This window comes from Notolabrus celidotus, chromosome 23 (assembly GCF_009762535.1).
Source record: "Notolabrus celidotus isolate fNotCel1 chromosome 23, fNotCel1.pri, whole genome shotgun sequence".
Classification (NCBI taxonomy): domain Eukaryota; kingdom Metazoa; phylum Chordata; class Actinopteri; order Labriformes; family Labridae; genus Notolabrus; species Notolabrus celidotus.
Genome location: NC_048294.1, coordinates 21,832,643 through 21,860,107, shown reverse-complemented (window position 1 = coordinate 21,860,107; position 27,465 = coordinate 21,832,643). Strand labels below are relative to the sequence as shown.

Sequence of the window (27,465 nt, the reverse complement as noted above, 5' to 3'; positions counted from 1 at the left end):
GGGGAAGTGGAAAACTGTCCTGTGGTCTGATGAATCAAAATCTGACATTCTTTTTGGAAATCATGGATGCTGTGTCCTCCGCTCTAAAGAGGAGAGGGACCACCGGCTTGTTATCAGCTCACAGTTCAAAGCCAGCGTCCCTGATGATATGGGGATAATAAGAATCCATGGCATGGGTAGCTTACACATCTGTGAAGGCTCCATTAATGCTGAACAATATATACAGGTTTAGGAGCAACATATGATGCCATCCAGACAATTCCTTTTTCAGGAAGACCTTATATATTTCAGCAAGGCCACATTCTGCACGTATTACAACAGCATGGCTCTGTAGTAGAAGAGTCCAGGTGCTGAACTGGCCTGCCTGCAGTCTAGACTTGTCACACACTGAAAATATTGGGAGCATCATGAAACTAAAAATACGACAAAGGAGACTCTGAAATCCTCTATCAGACAAGAATGGGACAACATTTCACTTCAAAGTCCAAAAATTGGTCTCCTGGGTTCACCAACGTTTACAGTGTTTCAACTGTTTTGAATCATGTTAATATAATCAAACTTCAGTTTCAACACCTGATATGTTGTCTGATATTTTTGCACCATTTTGAATTAGCATGATTGAGTATTTGGTCAGAGAAGTTTAACTGCAGCCCTCAGATCTCAAGCCAAACTGAAAGTGTCTGATGAAGTGGACAGGAAGACGCTGTGGTTGTTTGGAAGTCAAGAATTGATTATTAGCAGTTTTTGAATAAAGCCGTTTCCATCTGTGTGGCCTCAGCTGAGCCGGCGAATGTTTTGCATTCAACTTTGCAATGAAGGAAGACTGAAAACTGACTTGAAAGAGGGAAAACAACAGAAGATTGGATGCTAGCTTTGCTTAGCAAGAATTAGCAGAGAAATACAGAGGGCCAGCTGTTACCTGAGATATGCAAATAGCTGCAGACAAGCTTTGATGTAAATGAAAAAGGCTTGTGCTGCATTGAAGCTTCCCTTGTGTTAGAGAGATCTTGCCTAAAAAGAGGCAAAATAAAAAATGAGCAGGAACCGTGAGAGGGAACGTTGCCATGCTGAGGTGCTGCATTATTCAGGGGAAAAGTTGGATCCAAATTCAGCATGAGGCCTTTCTAAAACATGCTTGGTACTCTTGAGGAAATGTGGATGAATCATGCAGATAAAACAAAGACAGAACCATGGATCCAATCTGGAGAGGACAGTGTGATTTAAAGTGGCACCACAGGGATTTAGTAATGCTCTTTTATAACTGGGAGGTTTCAGAGCGACAAATTATTTAAAAAACACTCAGTGGTCAAAAGTCAATCAGCAGATGCCTAAATACCCCGATGTTAGCCTCTTTTTTCAGTCTGACTCATGGACTCTTTATTGGAAGTTAATTAAGCAGCTCTAATTTCAACCATCGCTTTGCAAGCTTGGTGTTATAACCACAGTTAGACTACAGGTATCATCAGGGCTGACTGTGGTCATCAGGGCTCCTGACTTCGACTAACCTTCAATAAGTCTAGTGTAAGGTTCCCAAACCTTTCAAATAAAGGTGCCAGAGAGTAGTGACCTCCACTGTCCCCCAGAGCTGCGCATAAGCTTTAATTAATAGGCCAATCCAAAAACAGACAGTGGGTGTAGTTGTAGGTTATTACATGTGGTGTATATTATTTTTGTCTGTCTGTTTGTTTTTGTTATTATTATTCTTACCTTTTGTATTTATATAGTTAATTATTTCTTAATTTTAACCTATTAATTTTATTTTATCTTCATTATTATTATATCTTTTTTCTTTCTGTTTTTGATTGTATTATTTTTACATTTTACATTTTTTATTTTAACCAATTTATTTAATTTTATCTTCATTATAATTATTATTATTATAATTATTATTATTATTATTATTTTTATTATCATTTTATTTTCTTCTCTATGTATTCATTTTTTTATTTTGAATTATTATTATTATTATTATTATTATTATTATTATTATTATTATTATTATTATTATTATTTATTTTCATTAACTAATTGTTTCATACGTTTGGCGTTTTTGTATGACCTCATATAAATTCCTCAACTTTTGGAGCCAGACTCTAGTGGACACTCTGGGTACTGCAGTCTCCACCTTGACTTGACTTCTTGTATGGTCTGTCGGCACAACAAACCACAAACCAAATTATTTGGTATGCATGGAAAAATCCCCAAAATGCTCCAGACAGACGGGCTGCGAGCTGAAGCTCAGTGAGTTATCAGAGGTGACACCCTGCAGACAGCTAGCACCACCCACATGTCACTTAAAGCAGCCATGTCCCATGCATAATTAAAGCTTAATAGAATTACATCAGACATCAGAAATCACCACCTGCACAGCTGTCATGAACAAGAACATGAGATTAAACTTAGTATTTATGCACTATGCTGTGAAGATGTTAAAACTGCTGCAAAGTCTGAAATCTGAATATGAGGCTGGAGCTTTTGGTGCCGCTAAAAACTGGACCTCCTCCACTTCACATGATAAATTCTTTCTTGACCCACGATGCCTCGCAGGAAAACACTTTACACCCAGGGTTTGTTTAAAGCGTGTATTCTCCTGTCGTCCCATTAACTGACTTTCACCTTTAAATTGCAGTTTGGACCCTTTAACATTTTGAGAAATGGAGTCATACTGACCTAGCTGTGAGGCGTGCAGGCCTTGACTGGACCTCCTCCTCCTGTCAGCTCTGTGCTCCCAGGCCTCACATCCCAGCTCCCCGTTTGATGAATGGGAACAAGAGGTCCACTCGCCCGGGCTGGCTCCTCCGAGCTGCAGGGGAGTCCTCGGGGTTTGCGGGCTGTGCGGCATCTGCGGAGTCCGATGGCTGCTCCTCTCCCGGGGGTTCGGCGGGGGTGGGGTCAGGGGCAACGGCTTCAGTTCTTGGTACTGCAGAGCTAAATCCAAGAGCGGTCTTGGGAGCTGCTCAGAGGTGGAGAAAGTGATGAGATCGTCCACTACTGGGGGGTCCGAAATGAGAGGCTTAGGGGAGGAGATCTCAGGTTCAGAGGGGGTGCGGTCCCCCAAAGAGGAAGCATTAGTTCTAGGGGGCACCCGGGGGGGAACATCCAGGCAGCGGCCTAGTCCAACAGAGGCCAGGAGAGTGCCACCACCCAGCAAGGCCCGGTGAGTGCTCTTAACTAGACCACCGAAAGAGCCCCTCTCCGGCCTGGGGGAGCCGGCTGGAGAGGACCCCCCCTCTTCGCTGCTGGAGTCTCGATGAGGTAGAGGAAGCTGCAGGCTGTCCTTCACTGAAGAGCCTGCAACCAGAGGAAGATGTGTTTTTAAGTTTTAAAAAGACAGAGAAAGAGACAAGCATTTATTATTCATTCAGCTTTTATTTATAATTCACACTCTTGTCAGTGTGAATCTGAACAGCAGCTAATGGAAGATATGCAGCTGGCAGTAAGGTGCTGATGGAGGGCAGCAGATACCATTCTGTGCAGTGGGAGGGGTCGGCGTGGAGGGTCTGTACTCCTCAAAGTCATCCTTGGACTCTCCGTTCTCGTTGCTGTCTGACTCCAGGAGCTTGGCCCTCATGGACAGACTGAAAGAACAGAGACCTTAAAACCATCACACTCATTTTACAGCAATTACACATAGAAGATGAAGTGAAGTCCTGCTGTACCTGCTTTCCTGGGGACTTAGACGCAAGACTTTCGGGCTTTTAGGACTTTTAGGGCTCTGGGGCCTCCAATGGGGGCCCAACCTCAGGTCTCCGTTGGCTTGTTTAAGAGAAGGAGCCTCCAGGGGCCACGCTGAGCTCAGACCGAACGACCTGCTGTTGTCACTGGGGCTGACTGCAGAGAAACAGAGAAAACAGGATGGGTTTAATCTCAGCTCGCAGGTCATCAGTATGCACGCTGCTGAGCTGCTCTCTAATGAGGTGAGCATTTTTAAACGGCAGGTTTCACCAATAAATCGACGCCGCTCTGCAATCATCTCCGACACGGCGACCTTTAACTGACTCCTACTGCAGCCAGAATTCATGAAGCTGCTGTTTCTACTCTTTACTCTTGCACGAGTTAAAGCTGCACCCTGCTGCATGTTATGATGCTTCATATATAGATACTGAGTCAGACCTTGATACAGTCGATGAAACAAACTGTTGGCCAAATATTTCTTGACTTACAGAACTTCATTTCGTGCTGAAGCAGCTGCAGGAATTTGCACTTCAGAAGCTGCAAAACACTCTTCATAAGGAGCATGCTCAGGCGCTTTGACGTGACCCCACACAGCTTCAAGTTCATGAACTTTATTAGTGTAGAGTCTGACGTCACTGATTTCCCCAAAACAACTTGATCACTTTATTCACAGTTGTTGTGAAACGGGATCAGATTTCCCCCTCGGATGTTCCTCGGCTTGGAGCTTCTAAAGCTTCCTGATGGACGGATTGTTTACATGTTGCTGTGAGCCAGTTGGTGCCCACACTTGAAGCTCCAAGCACTGGGGGGAAATGTTTGTGTTTACACCGCGAGGCCGCCAGGAGAAGGAGGTTTTCAAGCCAGAGGCGAGGGGACTCTGTACGGGTTTGATTTACAGCAGCATCGGACGAAACTCTGACTGCAGGGTCGATGAAGACGGGTCGGCCCCAGGTAACAGGAACCAAACTCTGCTGCAAGTCAACCTGTGTATTCTTAAAATCCCTTAGCTTAATTTACAGTCCATTGACCCCTCCAGGTGTTCCTGCAGAATCAGCCCCACTATTCCATTTTGTTACATCCTGAGAAGGAACACCCTGTAGTCTGTAGTCTGGAGAGTCTGAGCCTCACTGTAAATAGTCACGCTGGCTTACTTCTGCAGTATTGTTCCGGAAAAAGAAACAGATTTCTTCTGATGTTTTGGCAATTCATCGATCTGAAGTTTGCAGAAAAAACAACATCATGGTGCAGATTTGTGTGACAGTGGTCGAATCGATCATCCCTGATGCATTCAGGGAAGTCAGGAAATCTAGCAGCATCAAGCAGTTTGCTCACTTTAGTTGAGATCATGAGCTTGCATGCAAAGATATGTTCATAGAAGAGAGTAAATCATCTTCAGATTACTACCGATAGGTATCAGGGGTGAGTCGCCAACTTTGAATATTCAAATAATCGTTCATTCTAAAAAAACAAATCGTTCACATGACTTTTATCGATCTTTAAAGGGGATTGTTCAATTGTTTCAACTATCGCCTGGTTGTGGTGCGGTACAACCATCAGTCAGTGGATTTAGGGCATCTGGAAGCTGGTCTCTTCTCGCCGTTAAATAACAAAAGGGAAACAAACTCAAGTGCTGCCGGTACAACGAGCGAAGGAGAGACGTCTGTAGCCGTCAAAGACCTCTGGGAGGAACTTTTAAGAAACAATAATCAAAAATGACACATTAGCTTTCCTAGATAATCCCAGCACAGCAGGACGGGACGAGTTGAATCTCTTTTGCAGAAAATTTTAAGCTTTAAACCGTTCTTACCACCTTGGTTATTACCATAGACTGTATAAATAATGGACGTAGTATCCGTGACGTGACCCGTCTGTTTCTGAAGCGCTGTTCTGAAGCCAATAGTCGGTGGAAGCCATATTGGAAATGTTGAACTCAACATAACTGCTGTCGAGCTACTGTGAGGTAAAGAGGTGGGCTTTGAGCCTCCTAGTCAACAGCTACAGTGTTCCAGCCTGTCAATCAAGTCAGCTGGGCCTCTCGTAATGGAAAACTTGTAATCTAAATATCTTTGTAAATTGCCGTGTTGTGAAAAAATGTAACCTCGTACAGTGTGTGCCGAGAGAGAAATGAGCTATACAGACTACACTTGTTTTTTGTACCAGGCTGTAAACAAGTTGATTTCTGCTGTAAAGACCGTCTTCTTTGAATTGGTGCGTATGTGGTTTCTGGTACTTCTGGCGCCAGCCTCAAGTGGTCACTCGATGAACTGCAGTTTTTAACACCTCCACATTGGCCTCAATTCTTGCGGCCAGAGGTTGCCGCTTGGTTATTTCATGTTAGCATCAAGTAATTTGCAACTGTGGCCAAATAAGAAGAGTGACTTGAAGCTGACCCAACATTAAAAAGATCACACTGAATAATTCCAGCTAATCCTGAAGGAGGATATAGATATCTGTGCCAAATTTTGCTCCAATCCCTCAAGTAAAAGTTGAAGTATTTTTCTGGATTAATGAGGAATTTAACCTGATGGTCACACTTTCAAAAAGTTCAGAGGATCACCTGAACTTCAAATATTCCTCCTCTAAGGATCATGGATATCTACACCAAATTTCATCCCAATGCACTGAAAAATAGGTGAAAATTCCAGTCTGGATCAAAGTGGTGGACTATCTGAGCAGCTGTCCTGTGAGCACGGCTAAATGGACGAGCCATGAGGACCCAGCACATGATACAACCACAGAGCGTGCAGTATTACTTTTCATGTCATGTGCAATATTACAGATCAATGATCCTCATTAATACTATGTTCAAATGTAATTGTTTTTATATACATATATATTGTTGCCCATCCCCTGTGGGTTTACGAGACATCAGAGCTGCAGCTGTGCAGCAACAATGCTCCAACTATTCAAAGTCACTACAAAGATGCATGCTCCTCTCCTCCAAGGGTTTGCAGATACAATCAGCTTCTAAAAAAAGTTCCTCTTCAAAAGCACAACTCATGTTTTTCATAATCATCCAACCAGAAGAAATCAGCATTAATAGAAGACGTTTTACTAGAAGTGCATCTCTTATGTCATCAAAGACGGGACAGTTAAACAGGAAATGAGTCTCACAAACAAACTCTGTCCTCATTTGGAGACGTCAAACCTGCGGCTCTCTAAAGCTGATAGTGATGTTTCTGAGTGTTACTGTTCTCAGAGGAATCATGGTGTTCTAAATTATACTTCACACAGGACTCTAAACTAGACCTATTCTTTATGAGATAATGAGTTTGTAGCAACACAATCTTTTTTCTGGATGTCCTGAATATCACAGACTAACTTAGTGTGGAAATTAATGCCATATCCTGTCAATAATGTCAGTGGCCAGTGATGTATGGAGAACATAGACATGACTAAGACCCACGGTGAGGTAGCTTTTTATTATCACGGCCCACGCCTGTGGAACACCCTGCCTGAGGATCTGAGGGCTGCCCAGAGCATAAATATTTTTAAAGGCAAACTCAAGACCTACCTTTTTAGTCTCGCTTTTAACTGAGTTTTATTTTTATTCTTAACAGTTTTATCTATTTATTTATTTATTTATTATCTATTTCAAATTTAGTCACTTTTATTCTACTTTATTTATTTATTTACTTATTTATTTATTTTAAGTCTCACATCTTATTTTCTTTTAATGGTTTAATATTTTAGTCTTTTATTATCTTAGAAATGTATTTTACTTTGGTGATTTTAATTTCCTGTTTTGAGTTTTATCATCTTATTTTACCTCCAGTGTTTCCTCATTAAGATAACATGAGAGCCTTTCCTCAGTTCGTTCAGCAAATTATTTAGATTTTTTTATTTATTTATTTTATTTATTTTATTGTTTTTATTACTATTGTTGCATATTGTGTTGTTAACCTTCGGATTGTGGGGTGGGTTTGGGGTCGGGGCTGGGGGTGGGATCTTTTTCTTAATGTATTCTATTTCAAGTTGTTTTTCTTGTGCAGCACTTTGTGTTACAATGTCATTGTATGAAAAGCGCTTTATAAATAAAGTCTGATTGATTGATTGAAGTCCGTATTAATAATGGACGTAGTATAAGTGATGTCACACATCTGTTTCTGAAGCACTGTTTTGAGGCCAGGCTTTGAGCCTCCTAGCCAACAGTTACAGTGTTCCCACCTGTCAATCAAGTCAGCTGTGCCTCTCATGTGCCTCTTAACACTTCCCCATTGGCTTCAATTCTCACGGCCGAAGGTTGCTGCTTTATGGAGAAGCAAAAAAAGTAACTGCACTACACTGCCAGTGCAGTAAAGGGCAGTAAGAAAGAGACAAAGGTCATACAACAAAGATGACACCATAGAAGTAGAGAGACAGGGCAGCATTTTCTTGTGGGACACCACAGTTATCCTGTTAGCATGAAGGAGATTGTCATGATAAATGATGGATGCTCTGGCACTGCTGACGGCTACATGAATGCTGCAGTGACGTGGAGTCACTCCATATTTTCTTAATTGTGTCCCTCCTGCTGTAAGAAGCAAACAATACGTGCTCTCTGACCTCCGCTTCATTCATGAGGACCACGGTTTGTGTGTCAGCAACTTTACTTTTTACGTCTTCCTCTCTGTTGTTGCCGTGATTCACCGTGAGAACCTTTGAGCTCCCGGCTCATTTGCATGTTCGTTCATGAGGTGCTTTGCATTGACCGTATATGGTCGAATGTGGGCGTGAAAAAGGCGGAATACGGGTGTGAACTACGTGCGCATATCTCCAGGTGGTTTGTGATTTATAAAACGGAACATTGTGTAAAGTTTGCATGCGAAAATAAATCAGAATTTATTTTGGTGCACGCCATTTCCAGGTTTTCGGAGTACGTATACTTTTAGTAGGGATTCTACGCACTCTTTTATAAATGAGTCCCCTGGTGTTTAATAATCTATATATCTCTTTTTATTGATGTTCTGTTGTTGATTGTCGCAGTCTGGCATTAGGATTTCCTCTTGGATTTAAACTCCATCTTTTCTTAACCTGCCAACTCAGATGTTGCAGCTACAATCCCAGAGGTCAAAAGTCCTTAAAACATTACATTATTCCACCTTGTTATCTAATTCAGTGGATTTATAGCACATTGAAATACTAAATTCCCTGCATGACCATCCTCCATCACTCTCTGTGAAGTAATCCACGTCGGTTTGGCAGTTGTCTAGCAGACAAATAAGTTTGGGAGGCTGCAGCAATAAATCACAGCTCACTACTGAGAGGGCAAGCATAAATATCCACTAAACAGAATTTAATGGCAGACACCCTCATGGCTTAGTGATTGCCATTAAGGAAAGTCATTAGGAAGTAAAGGAAAAGCAGCCCTGTGTTTGATGAGTAAATGAAGCTGGCAGATGTTTCAGATTTACTAACCACTTTCACAGATAAATGTTTCACCGCAATTTGCGCTTTCATGTCGACACCCACTGGTAATTGTTTTAAGAAATCCCTTTCATGGCCTGTTGCTGCACCACAAATTTCCTCTTGGGTTTTTATTAAGACGCCCCGTGACCTACAGGCTGCAATTTCCCTCCAAAGAGAAACAATCTCGGGGCGTTTGTCTAAAAGCCTGACAAGCAGAAGAGTATTGTAAATCTCTGCTGCTGCTGCTGCAACCCTTCTCAAACCTTTCTCCTGGAGCCATGAATTCCTCCTTGCTTATTTTTAATTCAGCAAACCGCACTGTAGCCACTACATGCATATAAAAGTGGGGACTATTTCTGGCTGGGAAAACGCAGCTCAATGGTGCCCCCCGCTGCAGCAGAGAGGACGCTGCAGGCCGAGAGGAAGCAGAGCTGCAGTGGAAAAACGCTGCCGAGGAGTGCTGAGCCACTGAGAGGAAGTCAGATAATATTTGGACTGGAGCAGACTGTGTAAAGGGAAAAGGGTGTGTGTGAGAGAGAAAGCAGAAAAGCAGAAGGGGGAGAGAGAGAGAGCGAGAGAGGGGGCCCACGGGGAAACAGTGGAAGACAAAAAAGATGTGTGGGTGGCTGGGAGCACATGAAAGGGGAGAATTTTGGAGAATGAAAGAAGTAATGTTGCAACATCATCTGTGTGTGCACGCAGACGAAGAGCCCACATTCTCTAGTTTTCTAAATGGCCCCATAGCACACACACATACATGCACCTGTGTACCTCTCAACCTGAGCATGCGTGTGTGTGTGGGTGTGTGTGTGTGTGTGTGTACCCGAGGGGAAAAATCACTGCACTCACGTTGGATTGCACGAAAACGTGGGCCGAAGGAGGGAGAGGAGCCTGAACCCAGATCAGGAGAGTTCCGCCTCTTTTCGATTCCTGGAGACGCCTGCACCGTGATCTTATGGATGAAATCTGCAACACAAACACACACACACACACACACACACACACACACACACACACACACACACACACACACACACACACACACACACACACACACACACACACACACACACACACACACACACACACACACACATATATACAACAGATGTTAGACCACCTGGATGATAGACACTTAGCAGAATGCACACACAAGTTTCAAAGTTTCCAAAAATGACCTCCCACACATCACAAGGACTGTTGGTAGAAAAAGTGACCTTCTCCTCTCACAAATGTCTGATTTAGCATGCTAACCAAAACTAGCCACATTGTGTTGATGCTAACGAAAGCTAACGGTTTCCCTTCACATTACGGTCTATGGTGTCAACGAGTTAAAGTTAAATGTGTCTGAACTCATTTCAGCGGATTGATTTGACATGACGTGTGATCAGTTTGACTCTGGCGTTGCTCATGTTAGTGAAAGTTAATAACCATTGTCAAGCGGTTTGGACCAATCAGAATCAAGCTTCTTACAAAACGGAAGATCACTAAGAGAGCTGTGTAATAAAAGTAAATCAAACACTCATATATTTAGGCTGGCGTTTATGTAGGGTTTTTTATAACATCAAATAATTAATCATTTAAATGTCACTATATTTATTTAACATTTTTCCGTTTTGTGTTTAACTCTAGGATTTTGATTATCTAGCTACTCATTTTTATTGCTATTTGTGGTGCTTTTATTTTGCCCTTTTATTGTCTGAATTATTTATTTTTATCTTTTATTTACTTTTTTTTTATATATATTTCTCTTTGTTGTTTATTTACACTACCAGTCAGAAGTTTGGACACACCTTCTCATTCAATGTTTTTTATTTATTTTAATTATTTTCAACATTGTAGATTAATACTGAAGACATCAAAACTATGAAGTAATCTGGTTTTGCCATAATCTAGATTACAACAGTAGTCAAATAGGGCTATCCATTGTGTACTAACCCTACCTCTGAACAACACAACTGATGGTCTCAAACACATTAAGAAGGCAAGTCATTCTACAAATGAACTCTTGACAAGGCTCATGTTCATTAGAAACCATTCCAGGAGACCACTTCATGAAGCAGACTGAGAGAATACCAAGAGTGTGCAAAGCTGTCATGAAGGAAAAAGGGGGCTACTTTACAGAATCTAAAATATAAAACATATTCTGCTTTGTTTAACATTTTTTTGTTCATTCAATAATTCCATATATGTTCTTTCATAGTTTTGATGTCTTTGGTATTAATCTACAGTGTTTACAATGAGAATGAAAAGGTGTTTCCAAACTTTTGACTGGTAGTGTATACTGGATTTTGATTATTTTCAATCACTGTAAAGTACTTTGAATCAAATTTTGTTTGTATGAAAGGTGCTCTATAAATAAAGCTTGATTGATTTAGTTTTGTATTATTGCTATGCACATTTTGCACAAACCTTCACAGAGAAATATTGTAGGGTTTTTATGTTTTAATGTTGATGGCTACTTTGTTCCACATGGCTCTAACTTTTCTAAGGGTGCACTCAAGCACGGTGCACTTCCTTGACCCTGTCATGACTGGAAGAGGTGGGATTCTGCACGGTGCGGTTGCTCATGCACGAGCACAAACACAGGTATGCAACATGGACATGACGACTAATAAATGTGACCGCTCCTCTTGACGATGATTAGAGGAATGCATCTGCCCAACATGATTCAATATAAGCCACAAAGTCAGTAAAGCTGGGGTCATGTTGTCTGCGTTGTTGTTCATTGTGCTTCTTGTAAACCTAAGGATGCTACCAAGCGGCAACCTCCGGTCTCAAAATTTGAAGCCCATGCGGAAGTGTTATAAACTGCGGGGGTGAATTTTTATCTAACGCGCCAGTTCAGAAGATATTAAGATTAGAGTTTTGCCCATTTAAGGACATGACTGACTTGATTGACAGGTGGGCACCCTGTAGCTGTTGGCAAAGAGTTTCAAAACCTGCCTCTTTATCTCACACTAGCTTGACAGCTTTCAGCATTTCCAAAATGGCTCCTGCAGACAATTGGCTTCAAAACAGCGCTTCAGAAACAGATGTGTGACGTCATGGAACCTACGTCCAATTATTCATACAGTCTAAGGATGCTACATGGAGACATAAAGCCATGCATGTGAAGTTTTATGACGTGACTAAGGCCGGGAGCGATGTGAGTGAAGGTCAGAAGTGAACAATCATGCTTCAGCCCGATACGTGGCAGAGTATATATATATTTTTTTAAATATATTTTTAGGATAACTCTTGATCATTAAGATATGTGCAGGAGTGCATGAACCAAAGCAGTGTAAACATGGTGTGCAGTTATTCAGAGATCATTCTAATTACTTCCTGATGTCCAGGGATCCCTGGATAATGCGACACATTTGCACTTTTCAGGAGTTTCACTTTCTTCTCTCTCTGTTTCATGGGGCTCCTATAGGCCTGGAACTATAGTCTTTGCTGCAGTCAGGCATGACTGGGTTTAGAGATGCAAAAGGAAAGCCACTAAAAATAAAACCATTCTAACATTAAACTCATATATTCATATTTATCCTTATTTCACACTCCTCTGTAAACACAGCCTACAGAGTGTGCCACGTTACCAAACATACTGCTCGGGTGTGACAAATGAGACCTTTGAATACTGAATAAAAACATCCTCAGCATGTTTTCATCTCAACCCTTTTTTAGCAGATACAGGATCCGGGCCAAAATATCTGCAACTCCAGAGAACACAGAGTGCAAGAGGAACTCAGGATGAAGCATGAAAGATAATATTTAAGGAAGGAAGAGAAGAAGAAAAGGGAGTCAGGCAGATACGGTTATGAGAAAATCAAAACATGGAGCGGAGAGCATGAGGGTGAAAGAGGGATGCCGAAAAAGAAAGAGTGAGAGAGGGAAAGTGAGAGAGGCCAGCCAGCCAGCAGTGTGTCCATGGACAGGAAGCGTCAAGGCGTGGTTGGCTCACTCTCCCCTCTCATCAACCCCCCCTCCTGCACCACATCACCGCCCTGCTGCTGCTGGGAAAGGCCTAACCACAACACACACACACATACTCAAACACAACACACTAACAGAGACACACACAAGCTGCATTTACGCATGCTTGCTCAGTCCAAAATACAGTCGCTCACGCTGTGAAACACACTGGATGTGAGCTGCGGCAGGCTGTGTGACTTTGTGACAGCAGAGGAGACACACAGCTGAGTGTTAGTGGAAAAACATAGGACCTGAGATTCACCTTTCACAGGATCAGTGCATCATGTGCCACATCTCCTGTTCTCAGGAGCTTTTTCAGGGTGAACTGTTCAACACTTTGTCACTTTAACATTTTTAACACCAGGAGGATTTAGCTCCTATCAGCAGCCTCCTTCTTTAACTTTCAGCCTCAAACCTTCATAAGTCCGGCCCTGACAGGAACCTTAAATACAGCCGAGCTACAAAATTACAACAGCTGCACCACAAAACTCTTTCACTCACTTCCTCCTCTCTGCTCTCTTGTATTTTCTTTACTGTTGTTTTTGTGCAAGCCTTTTTCCTCTGACAGTAAACTGAAGTCGGAGAGCTAGCTTTGTCGAAACCAGCGTAATTCAGAGGGGGGCTGCATGATAGGAGAAATATGCAGAGTGCTAACGCGTTGCTTGAAACTTTATGAAGGGTAGATAAGTGCCTTTAAGTCACACGTTCTATGTCTGTCTGCTGTTCTTCATGTTTTACACAATGCCTCTTTTTGCAGCAAGTCCCTCCTTAATCCATGAAACAAGGTTTGTTTCACACTAAAGTTGCACCAATTCATGAAAGGTTTAGTTTTAGCGTCATCTGACATCAATAAGCATGGACATTAAACCCAGGCCTCCATGCAAACAGGTAAAATGTGCACATGCATGGTGAGAAAACATTGATTAAGAAAGGATTGCAGCTGCTAAATCACCAATAAATGATGTTCAAGCATGAAAACAGGCACAAAGTTCTGCAGCTCTGAGCAGGTTGCTCTTGTTTTGCGTCCGATCGGGAAGATGAGCTGTCAGCATCTCCACTTTGCTGCACTGTGCACTCTCCGCATGCATGATGAGCTGAATGAAGACGATACTTCTCAACACAAATTTCACGGTGATCATTGGAAAGTTTGAGCGTCATACTTTTAAAAATACTGCAGCGTAAGTAACACCAACTCTGGGAAGATGGTCAAATTTACACACCAAGTGTGTGTGGCTGTTAGCACTGGTGTTTGTTAGTTAGACAATTTTTTTGCAAAGAGGCTCAATTGCACAGAAGGAGCCATTTTTCCCCAAATGTAACACATAACAGCTAATTTAAATGCATGCTGACAACACAGGCACACAGTGACACTATTTGTTCTGCAGCACAGTTTGTGGTGCGCCAAACACTTTGTGCAAGCTCTGTGGATTAGATATTGTGGGCGCTAATGTGGCACAATCATAGACTGTATAAATAATGGACGTAGTATCCGTGACGTCACCCATCTGTTCCTGAGCACTGTTTTGAAGCCAATCATTGGTGGGAGCCATATTGGTAATGCTGAACTAAACCAAATGTAGTAGTAAAGAGGCGGGGTTTGAGCCTCCTAGCCAACAGCTATGTGTTCCCGCCTATCATTCAAGTCAGTCATGTCCTTAAATGCACCCCCCTGTACAGTGTGTGCTGATAGAGAAATTAGCTACGTACACCCAAGCCGTTTTGTGAACAAGGATATTAACATGTTTATTTCTGCTGTAAAGATGGTCTTCTTTGAATGGGTGTGTATGTGGTTTCCAGTGTTTCTGCAGCCAGCCTCTAGTGGACGCTCGATGAACTGCAGTTTATAACACTTCCGCATTGGCTTCATATTTTGAAACCGGAGGTTGCCGCTTGGGTGCAATCCTTCATTGATTCAAGGCCTCAGACTTCTGCATGTTTATCATCACTAAAGCTCATATTGTGATGTCAATGAAACTGTGATTATGCAGCCCTACTGCAGAGTTACAGGTGGCAAATACAATAAGTGTAAGGTAATTGAAAAATGAATGTCACAACTCTGTCGATTCTTTAGCAGCTGTAGTGATAGAACATTGAACAGTGGATAGTCAAAAACTGGAAACAGTAAAAAAAACAGTAAAAGCTCAAATATTTAATCATGCATTATCTAAAATCAGAAACTAGCTGAAGTTATCAATTATTCAACCACTTGTTGGAACCCCCCTGTTTATGCTCCAGTACAACATCATCATCAAGCTTCACATCCTGTTTTACATCAGAGAAAAATGGCTGCCATGTGAATAGAGTGAACGTCCCTCCAAACAGAATTTCTCTTTAAAAAATTCCAGCTCTGAAACAGTTTGTGAGGAATAACAGAAAAGGTAAAACTGAAAGAAAAGGAACACACCTTGAGGCATGCTGATCTTCTCCCCGTTCTTGCTCTTCAGCTTGTGCTTCTTGAACGTCCCCTTCCTCTTCTTCACGTTGGGCTTCTCCTGGTGCTGGTTCAGGTGCTGGATGAGGAGGCTGAGCTCGCGCTCAAACACATCCTGCTCCCACTGAGCCAGCTGCTGCTCACGCTGCCGCAGGAACTCTTCGTGGGACTTCTGCTCCAGAGCCGCTCGCTTCAGCTCCTCCTCACGACACCTCAGCTCCTAGTGGAGGGGGGAGAAGGAGGAGAAGACATTTGTTCCCAGAGATTCCATATTAATGATCGTAAAACTTTATGAGAAAAGAAACACCTGACAACAAACGGTATCTCTACATGTATAAATGAAAGATGTAAATAAAAGGTGACTCTGCAGCGTCATACCTTCTCTTTCGCCCGCAGCTCGTTGAACATGTCCTGAATCTCCAGCTTCCAGTCCTCCTGCAGGGAGTGGAAGGAGTCCTGCGGCATCTCTTCCTTCACCTGCTGCTCCAGAGCTGTCAGCTGGGACAGGATGGAGCTGAAATTGGGTCTGTGGTGGGGGTCCTGGTCCCAGCACTCTGTCACACACACAGTCAGATAAAATGAGTCAATTTAACTGAACAAACTTGGGATTCCACTTCTTCAAAATCTGCACTGGTTACCTGTTTCTTTTGGAATTGATTTTAAAGCTCTTAACAGCCTTGCTCGCCCATACATCACTGATCTCCTGTCATTTCATGTTCCACCACGATCACTGAGGTCCTTGAATGCTTCCCTTTAAATGTTCCTCATTTGTCCTCACAAGTGCCGGGCAGAGAGCTTTCTGTTATTATGCGCCTAAACTCTGAACTCTCTTTCTCTGCACATTAAAACAGAAAGCTCTCTGAGTGTTTTTTAAAGTAAGCTTAAGACTTACCTTTTTTATCTGGCTTTTGACTTGGAGTTATTCATTTTTAGCCCCAGATATTTTTTCTGGTATTTGTCTGATTTTGTTTTGTTGGTTTTACTGTAATTATTTTATTTTGGTGGTATTTATCTGATTGTATTTCATTGATTTTATTTTACTGTTCTAGTTTTGTCTGCTTTTATGTAATTTATTTTATTATAATAATTCTATTTTGTTAATTTATTGATTTTATTTTAATGATTTTATTGTATTTTTTCTGGTATTCATCTGATTTTATTTTATTTATTTAAGAGTAAACCTAAAAACTGTTTAATCTGGCTTTTGGCTTGGAGTAATTTCTTTTCAACCCTGGATTGCATTATTAACATTAAACCATCATTTTAGCAGAATTTTATATCTTATTCTATTATTTGTTATTCTTAATTAATTTTTCATTTATTTAATAGATTTAATTTGATTTTTTCGGTTATTTATCTTATTTCATTTCAATGATTTAATTTTATTCATTCTATTGTGATGATTTTATTTTATTTCTTCTGGTATAAATCCAATCTTATTTTATTGATTGAATTTATTGTAATGATTTGATTTGATTTGATTTTGTCAGATATTTATCTGATTTTATTTGATTGATTTTATTTATTGATTGTATTGCAATTTTGATGGTATTAATCTGACTTTATCTTATTAATTTGATTTCATTGACTATATTTTAATTATTTTATTGTATCTTTATTTTGAAGTATTTCATACTATATATCCTTTCTCTTGTTTTAGTCATTTATCTAGCGCTGTTATTTTCTGTCTTTCTGTTCTTTTGTGATGCACTTGTGGGCTGCATGCTTGAACATCTGAAAGGTGATATATAAATAGAAATGAGTTGAGTTAAATGCTGCCAAAAACATGCAGTCATACGACACTTCGCAAAGAGAGTTACTACTCACTGGGAAATTAAGAAAAACGGAAGAAAAGCAAAAAATGATTAAAAAACAAGGTGGAATAAAGTGATCTGCTCTGTTTTTGTGTTGTTCCCTTAAAATTGGTGGAAAATTGGTGGAAAACGTCTTTGTCTCCTTTAGTTTCACTTCTTTTGAGTGTTTTATTGAATCAACAGACCTGAGAGGAGTAAGAGAGTGATGTTATCCTCCTTTTTATTGGATGTTTAAAAGCTGAACACCTGTAAAAAGATAGATGTGTCTGCAGTCTTTACACTCCACAATAAACGACTGTTCATATTCCCTCTAATTTCTATTTACACATACTTCAGGCGCTAGTGTGAGCACATCTAGAGTCAAGCTGATCACTTATTCAAAGTGTTATGCTTAATTAACTTGCTGCGGGGGGTTTTGCATAATTTGCTGCGACGCTTTGGGCCCTACAAGAAGATCAAAAACAATCCGATAATTAATTAATCCTCTGAGGTGGCGATCAGACGTTCGATGCATTGATCTCTTTTTTTAAGACAGGACTGTACGAGAGAGGTTAATCCGGGAGAGTGTAAACTGTCTTCATGTTTGAGCTCATGTTAGTCAGATAACAGGCGGGCATAAACTCAGGTGACTTCTGAATCAACACAAAGAAAAATGTGCACAAACATATTGCACAAAGCAGAAACACTTCCTCTCCACAGCCACGTTATTAACGACACACAGGAATCTGTTTTCTCCATTTCTGCCCAGCTTTGGGGAAATGGAAAGAGAGCGTGTTGTTGACACACATCTGATGTCACGCAAGGGCACTCTCACACCACAGAGCTGAGACACCCCGCATGATCAGTGCTACCATTGCTTATATTACATTTACACACACACTCCACTCACCTGCCATGAGCAGAGCGAAGGGCTGTGGGCAGGTGGAGGGGATGGGCAGCGTGAGCTTGTTGACGGCAACTCCGTAGGCAACGGCGAGTCCATCGATCCCTTTGTAGGGCGCCTCTCCGGTGAGCAGCTCCCATAGAAGAACGCCGTAGCTGGAGGGAGAAAGGAAGACAAGATCAAGACATGAAACATATTTTAAAAGACATAAAATGCCTTTAAAATCAATCTTTATTTATATAACCAAAAATCACAGCAAATGTTATCCTCAGACTCTTTCCAAACAGAGCAGGTCTAGACCGTACTTTATGTTCTATCATTAACAAAGACCCAACATCAAGACAGGATCAGTTCCAGTCCCATCTTACTGACAGAACTCAGTCTGATCTCATCTTAATCCACCATGAGCAGAGCACTTTGCAGCATTTAGCAAGTTACAGTGGCAAGGACAAACTTCCTTTAACAGGCAGAAACCTCCAGCAGGACCAGACTCATGTTAGACACACATCTGCTGAGACCGTGTTGGAGAGAGGGATAGAGGGAGATGAAGAGAGAGAGAGATGATAGTGGTGAGACGGACAGTAGTAGTTGTAGCAGCTAGAGTCTGGCACGTCTACAGCAGAGATCCAGAGGAACCTATGAGACAAGGGAGCTCAGGGACTCCAAAGCGGTCTATGGTTAGTAACTTTAAAGGGACAGGAAGACTTAAAGTGACAGGCAAACAGAGCCATGAGCAGAGCACTTTGCAGCATTTAGCAAGTTACAGCAGCAAGGACAAACTTCCTTGAACAGGCAGAAACCTCCAGCAAGACCAGACACATCTGCTGAGACCATAATGGATGGATGGAGACTGAATTACTCTTAAAACTGTTCTAAGTTGCTCCAGTAGCAGCGAAAAAGGCTGTCATAGCTGCAAATGTGATGATTTAGTTGACTACATCCACTAAATCTTCTTGTTTTGCCACTGAGAGTCTCACATATGTCAGAAAGGTGCTGCGGAGAAGTAGACGTCTTGTTAAGATAGATTTTTTAACAAGAAGAGTTGTTACTAGGTATGAGACGCCTTTGACATGTCATGGTAGATCAGCAGCCCCTGTGCTCTGCCGTGTGACGTGACCTTTTAGCGTCTGCAGAGTCTCTTGAGTTAACAGAGAGTGATAGAAAGACTGTCTCTGCTTTAGAATAAAAACATCCCTTCCCTAAAAGAGAGCTTCTCCTGCAGGGATTATTCTGTACAGGTACTCTTCAGACACTTAGTCTGACTTTGATCGGGCACCTTTTGTTGCAGCAATTACATCTCACCTTGCAGCTGGCTGATGCAATCTACGGGAGCAAATTCAAAACCGTGTGTATCTATCATTGACATGGATAACAAAGGTTTAAAGAAACAGTGCAGAGGTTTAAAAATACCTGCCTCCTTTTTAATCCTTTCACTTGAAGGAGTCAGAATATCAGAGAGTTTTCAGACCATCCAGAGGACGACTGATTCGGATCTATACGACTGTCAGAACATTAAGACTCCACACAATCATACCAGAGACACTTCAGTGGAACAAGCTGAAAATATAAGGTGCATTTCGGCCAAGAGTTCCGGGGTCTTTAGCCCCCTGAACTACTTTACCCTGAACTAAAAGGTTCCTGTGACCCCCTTGTTATCTGCGTTTCGACTGCAGGCTGAAGTCCCGGGTAGATTGTGCAAATCAGGCCAGTGACGTATGGAGAAAAAAAAAAGTAAATGCACTACACCACCAGACCAGTAGAGGGCAGTAAAACAAAGACGAATGCCATTCATCACAGATGACACCATAGAAGCAGACGGACAGGCAGGTATCATAATGAGCAACACAACAGTTAGCCTGTTAGCATGAAGAGACTCAGCTGGCGCTGTTTTAGATGGTGCTATATTTCATCACAGATGGATTCACTGAATCAACACGTGAGAGGAGATAAGCGCGAATAGCAAAGACGTTTCAACACGGCTTTAAAATCCTTTTGAACTCAAAAAGCCGTGGCAGATATTCGACCAGTGTTTTGGTTTAAACAGCGACCCTGTTAACTGGAGACTCTCAGCCGGATGCATCCCTCATAAACGTCTTTAGACGATCATTAAATATCTGATGAGGATATTTTGAAATCTTAATAAAAACTAAACTAGTTTGCATTCCCAGGAACTCCCTCTGTGTTTCAACAGCTGTGTAAACTCCACAAACACTGACACGTTCAGCTGAAGGTCTCCAGTTTACAGGGTCACTTTTAAAACCGTAACACCGGGAGAGACGCATTCACGGTGGGCTGAGAGAAGACTACTGTTACAAGCTGCTAAATCAAGAGAATCACAGCTTCTTCTTTTGAAAAGTACACACACATACAAAAAAGATAGAAAAAATAAAAACTAATGAAAGAAAGAGAAATCAAGTGAATCACAGATGTGTGTCATGTTATTGTGGACGGCGGGCGGAATAAAAACACTGCGGTTAATCTACCAATCAGACACGTTCAGCATTGCAGGCCCTTCCCCCTAAAGGTCCCGGGACATTTGCAGGAGCAGGGGCTTTTTAGGGGGGAGATTATCTACCCCTGAACTAAATTTAGACCTTGGGTCCACCAGTCGAAAAGCAAATACATCAGGGGTTAAGTCCCTCTGGTCGAAAAAACACCTTGAGTCTTATTAAAGTGTTAGCTAATATTTACTTGTGATGTTTTGTCACATACGTGTTCTGTTTCCTTGTTTTTATCTGCTTCTTTTTGTGTCCTGAACTTGACCTCAAAGACGTCTCAGGTGGATTTTGGTAAATGTTTGCAGTTAATATTCTCCTAATCTCTTTGCACAGCAGATTAAACCTCACATAGTGAAACAGTATAGATCTGAAACACAATGGAATACTTTTGCTCCATGAGACGGGCTTTCAAAGCGACATGAATGCATGCATGCAAAACTTGTGCAAAATACACAAACACACAAACACACACACACACACACACACACACACACACACACACACACACAGAACTTCAGAGCCCACACAATGGGAGCAGCCCTGTGTCCCCAGAAGATGAAGCGTGGCGCAGGACTTGGATCTCCCACACTGTCAATTAACCCTCGCCCGGACCTGACTGAACGCGCAGTGGAGGCTCGCTAAGTGGAGAGCGCAGGCCGCAGCCTTTTTTTATTTAGTTCTTTAATTACAACTTCCACACACTGTGACTGTGCAGAAACGCTGCTCGCCGGCTCGCCCCGGGGCGGGTTGTCATCTCCGAGTGGCGGCTTTGGAGACAAGCGGCCTCGGACAGATGAGAAAGAATAGTAGAACAAAGATTACCCTTCATTTTCAGAGCGCAGCTGCCCGCCCGCCTGCTCGCTCGCTGCTCGCTCATTTTGCTGTTTTCCAGATTGTGCAGAGATTGCTGTGAAAATGAGCTTGCGTGGGTTTGTTGTGGATACACGCAGAAGTTGGGAACTGAGAGGATGTGTGTGTGAGATAGTGAGCTGACACTGAGCTCATTAGGGAAGCTAAAAAACTGTACACTCTGACTAAATAGGGCTCCTTAGAGCAGCAGAAAATTCCTTAAGTAGCTTGCACCAAAGCTGAATCCTTTCTGATGTTCTCAAGGACGCATTCAGACGAGGTTATTGGAACAGCATGCGCAATCGGTTTCACATAGGCTCTGTCTGCGGCTGCAAAGAGCATTTAGGAACAGATGAAACGCTGTAAATCCACGGGATTAAAATTAAAGCATGCATATAAGACAAACTGCAGTGGCACAATGCTGCAGAAGCATGCATGTGTTATTGTTCTCATGAATAAATAATCCTCTGCCCTCCTACTTCACAAAAACTAGTTCTTAAACTGCTCTTAAAAGCCGTCAGGACTCCCCTCTCTACAAATCACACAGCTGTTAAAGACATTATTATAAAACCACAGAATCCAGGGACTCCCCTCTTTCTCTTTTTCACACACACACACACACACACACACACACACGCATACACTCACACACACACACACACACACACAGAGCTGTTCCCAGATAAAGGGCTGTGGTTAGGTCTGCTGTGTGGCCTTCTTCTGTGTCTACACCGGAGACAATGGGACAGTGTGCAGTACACATGTCCCACAACAAAGCACAGAGCTGCTCTTTGAAGAGACGCCATCACATGGCTGCTGCGGCCTCGCTGTAATCCATCACTCTGCCCCCCCTTTCCCCCCTTCCCCCTCGCTTCATCACTGTCTTTCACTATCACTTCTCTGCACTTTCACCTCTCTGTCCATCGTGCCGTCTGTCCTCAGCGCCCTGCAGCAGGCCCATGAGTCTTCAGAGGAGATTCAGTATACTGCTCAAGCTTCAGCTTGCAACTCAAAAAATGTAGGGAAGTCACGTGAAAGATGAATTAAAGCAAGGTTTGCCAAGATGTTCTGAATTTGAGCATCTGAATAAATCTATTAAGATGATTAAAACGGTTTCTGCCATGAGTTAGCTCCTCTGATGGTCGTGGTGTTTAGTTTGCCAAACATAGACGACACCTGCGCGGACTGCCTGGGTATATTTTCAGCTGCAGAATAATATTTGCAGACTGTTCTTATCTGATTGAGATCACCGTCCACAATTGATGATTCAGATGAGCTCTCGCTTCTCTTGCAGTGCCCGACACACACTCTGCTGCAGGAGATCAGAGAGAGGTCCTCCAGTTTCTCCCTCCTCTTTATGCTCCTGATGTCTTTCTGCACTACCTATGTTATCGATCGTTATAAAGCGTCATTAACGAGCCTCCTACACGCCAATCACCTGTCATGATAACGAATATAAAATGATAGATTTGCGTCTTTATAAAACTGGCAGCTGATGAATTTTGTCAAAAGATCAGACACATCCAGAAAAGAGAAACTGATGGAGGCGAGGCAGGTCAGCCTGTAAAGATGTATTATTTGGATCTCTTTGATGAGTTTTCTTCTGGTTAGGAAGCAGAGATTTATAGTGATGCCTCTCTATAAGCTACAAAAGTGAACAAGACCATCAGCGACTAAACCGACACCCCTTAAATCATTGTTTTTAAAGTTAATAACGAATTTGAGGTCCAAGATTGAGCACAAGAAGAAGCTTTTTTTTTTACTTCTCCACAACAGAGAGTCAGCGATTCAGAAAACAATACTGACGGACAAATTCCATCAGATCCGTGTCTGGTCCGTCTCCGATCCGTCACAGCACCAGATCTGATGGGTTTCTATTCTAGTCAATGTGTTAACTTCCACTGGATCCGCTCCGTTGTGTTCCGGCTGCGTCTCTGATCTGGCAGGTCGGAGCCCTCCGGATCAGAGACACAAGACTTCTATTTTTGCCGGATGCCGGAGCACGACGCATCAATCTCAACAGAGCAGATGGAGCGGGACAGGAAGTCAGGTTTCACCAAAACAAAATGAAAACATCCGGTTAATTTTCAGAATAAAACACTCTGTGTTATCACCAGCTCTGTGCTGCTTCCAAAAACGCAACCGATGGATGTTGACGGACGAGAGAGCACAGAGCTGGACCGCAGCGGATCAGAGACGGACCAGGCACCGATTTGGTGGAAGTCCTGTGTTAGGCATGCACAGGACGAGATACGCAACCAGACAGGAGTTCCAGTTTTGTCCACAGGGTGCGACAAAGTGCACACATGTAGAAAGTTACTCACTGGAGCTTTAATAATATCAATAACGTGGCTTGATTTCAGATTATTCTGTTCAAGGAAAAGGAAATGTCTTTTTGTAGAAGCCACTGCAAAGTATGATCTCAACCTCACTGCAAACTTTGTTGTGGCATCCTCCTCACAAACTCCTGCCATGAGAGCTAGTGTTCATCGGGGCGCCAGTTTGGCCCACAGTGAATAAACTTGTGCACCCCATGTACTTATGTCAAAGTGGGCAGCCTGGATTCCTTGCACCTCTCTTGCTATCACAGCAATCATAGTATTAGCGTGTATGTTGTCTGATACACATCGACATGAATTAACACACAGAAAGAGACAGAGCAATGGTTTTATCAACTTACTTTGAACTTCTACTTCTTTCCCTTATCTACTTTTACAATCACTGAGGATACACTAACTTTCTGCACCACTAGGTACGTCTGACGCCTCAGCCTCACTGAGGGTTAAATTATCAACCAGGGGAAGAAGAGACGATGACTAACATACTGTAAGCTAAACACACAGGAATTTTTTTTACACCTCAATCAGTGAAGAGTTCCCAAAAACTAACACCGGTCTAACACGCACTAATGTGGTGTTTTCCAGACGACAAAGGAAACTGTTTTCATTTTCTTCAGGATAATTAGACATTTCAGGATTAGCTTTGCGTGCTCGGCCTATAATTAGCTTCATATTTAGCACACAGACGGGAGACTTATTTAGATCTTCTTCTCTTGTTCTCAGGGAAGAAAAAAAAAACCTACTTCCCAAAATGTTAAACTATTCTTTAACAGAGCTCTAAGTCATCCCACAACATAAACACCATGAATGTGAACTCTCCGTTTGGGAATCCTGGATTTGGTCGAGCCAACTTTTGCTATAAATAACCGTCAGCACTCACCTCCAGACGTCGCTGCCCTTGGAGAAGGTGGAGGACTTGATGACCTCAGGAGCCATCCAGGCGTAGGTGCCGGCCGTGCTCATCTTGGTGGTCTTGTGCCACTCTCTGGCCAGGCCGAAGTCGGTGATCTTCAGCGTCGAACCCTCCATACATTCATTGTGCATGGGCTGTGCGAGGAGGACTGCAGGCAGGAAGGACAAGGAGACAAGGAGAGAGGAAACAAGGAGGGAAGGTCAGGTAGGTCTTGATTTTAAACACAATGTAAATGCATTACTGCAGACTTCACTTCAGGATAGACTTTAGCAAATGAATAAATCTCTACCTCCTTCAACGTGAGATGATATCAGCACTACAGGAAGTGATTCGTTGCAAAGCTTTAAACAAACACTACCTGTACTGACAGAGTAAAGCAGCCTGCAAACAGAGATGTGCATGAGGGGTGACAGCTCTGAACAAAAGCGTGTCGTCACCAGACCTCAGACAGGAAGGACTATTTTTAAAATGAATGCAAGGACTTGAGAAGGTTCTCTGTGTTTGATTATTACTGTGTTATGGTGAACACTTGTCAACTAATGCTACTACAGATTCAAGGCCTTCCTCTGCTAGAGCTTTAACTGGGCAGAGTTGAGCGGTGCGCCCCATGTTGTGTTGATGCAAAATAAGTTCTGCTAAATGATGTCAAATCAAGTCTGTTTTTCTTGGTGAAAGTGTTGTGTCATGTTTGAGATAGCCTCTGAATTTAATATCAGACAGTGTATTTGCTTAAGCAGCTCATTATGTTAAGCTTTATCAAGCAGCAACCTCTGATGTTGAAACATAAAGCCAATTTCAGAAGTGTTAAAAACTGCAGTTCATCAAGTGGCTACTAGAGGCTGGCTCCAAAAACACCAGGAACCACATACACTCATTTAAAAAAGCTGATCTTTACAGCAGAAATAAACATGTTAACAGCTTGGTATTAAAACAATAAATGTATTAATAACTCTGGATTTTTTGACAACATTTAAGTTACAAGTTTGACATAATAACGGGCGTGGCTGACTTGACTGATTGGCAGGCACACTGTAGGTGTTAGGAAGAAGGCTAAAGGCCTCAGCTTCACCTCTTTGCCTCATATTAAGTCAATCGAAATTTATGCTAAATCAGAATTTCCAATATGGCGACCATCGATAGGCTTCAAAACACTGCCTCAGAAACAAAAGGGTGACTTGACTGAGACTAAATCCAAGTTTTATACAGCCTATGTTCTTTACAAGCACGATCACAACTACAACATTCATCTCTGTGGCTTTATGAGACCTAATGCTTCTGTTATTATGGAAACAAATGCTATGTTGGAGCCCAAAGTGAGGGTTTATGCCAGGTTCTTCAGACATGGCAAGAGAGCATGTGTACACTCCTTATCATAATATGTTGAAGCTAATAACCAATTCAAGAAAAAAGATATTTGCAGCAGAAATAAACATGTTTACAGTCTGGTTAAAAAAAAGTGACTCTAGTCTGAATAGCTCATTTCTCGATCGGCACACACTGTACGGGGTGAATGTTTCATAACGCAGTAGTTTCTCAGATATTAAGATTAAGAGTTTTCCATTATGAGAGGCACAGCTGACTTGATTGACAGGCGGGAACACTGTAGCTGTTGGCGAGGAGGTTCAAAGCCCGCCTCTTTCCCTCACACTCGCTCGACAGAAGTTAGGTTGAGTTCAGCATTTCCAATTTGGCCCCTGCCTACCATGAGCATCAAAAACAGATGGGTAACTTCATGGACACTACGTCCATGTATTATACAGTCTATGGGCTCTGCACAGTGAACAAGATGGCAGTAACTATTTTTTATATAATACAAAAGTTAAGTTTGGTGAAAGTGAAGAATAAAATCGGTTGAATTTGAATCAATTTGTAAAATATTTTTTATACATTTCCACATTTTTAATATCTTTAACTCTTTGATATTCAACATTATCAAGCTTACACGTCTACTCATCTCAAATTGAACGCTCTGCAGGGCCGAACAGAATTGCTGAACATTAGATATTGAGTTACACTGAGCCCCAACATGGGATAAGATTTGATCAGCAGAAGCCATAAAACTCTGCTACACGTCTGTTTCGTCTCTGTAGTGGAGCTAAGTCAGATTACATTGCCCCTATCAAATAAATGAATTCAGTTTAATTTAATGGAACAAATGGAAAACCTCCTAAATCTGCATTACAGGCTGTGATCACCATCCTCAGTGTGTAATATCCAAACTGTACAGGAGAGAAATGATCACACTCACGTACATAAATCCACCAACTCTGCCGGGCCGATGTCCCCAAAAACATAATTCCCTTAAAGCAACGCGATAGTTATCTCTGCTGGGTCTTATCTCATACCTGCAGACACCATCATAGCAGAACTAATGTGCACTTGGTTACCTATCTGAATCAGAGATGAGGTGCTGTCATGGAAAATATCATGCAATTTCAATGTTAGTAAAGGTAGGTTATTATTTGTTCTATCTTAGCGATCAGTGGAATTAAAGAAGTCAGAGGTTTGTTTGCTGTACGCTGCAAACACAAAATAAGAAGGAGAACAAAAGCAGGGGAGACAGTTTCTGTAGACAGCAGGCACAATAAACATCACAGGGTGCACTCGGAATAAAGCACTGATCATCCTCTCGTATCTTCAGAGCGGGGAAACAAACAACAGCAACAAAGGAATATACCGAGCATCCTCACACGCCCTCCTCGCTGCAACGAGAAGCAA

General features: G+C 42.1%; 1 protein-coding gene across 1 annotated transcript in view; it reads right to left on the bottom strand.

Annotated features, from left to right (window-relative positions):
- Positions 1 to 27,465, bottom strand: part of LOC117807507 (mitogen-activated protein kinase kinase kinase 11) — a 74,539-nt gene that overhangs the window by 13,603 nt on the left and 33,471 nt on the right. The window contains exons 2-9 of the mRNA XM_034676826.1: positions 24,715 to 24,895; positions 18,155 to 18,303; positions 15,830 to 16,005; positions 15,425 to 15,671; positions 9,913 to 10,029; positions 3,660 to 3,831; positions 3,466 to 3,578; positions 2,671 to 3,291 (exon numbers count right to left, since the gene is read on the bottom strand). Coding sequence (XP_034532717.1) covers positions 2,671 to 3,291; positions 3,466 to 3,578; positions 3,660 to 3,831; positions 9,913 to 10,029; positions 15,425 to 15,671; positions 15,830 to 16,005; positions 18,155 to 18,303; positions 24,715 to 24,895 — 1,776 coding nt within the window. The remainder of the gene's footprint in view (positions 1 to 2,670; positions 3,292 to 3,465; positions 3,579 to 3,659; positions 3,832 to 9,912; positions 10,030 to 15,424; positions 15,672 to 15,829; positions 16,006 to 18,154; positions 18,304 to 24,714; positions 24,896 to 27,465) is intronic.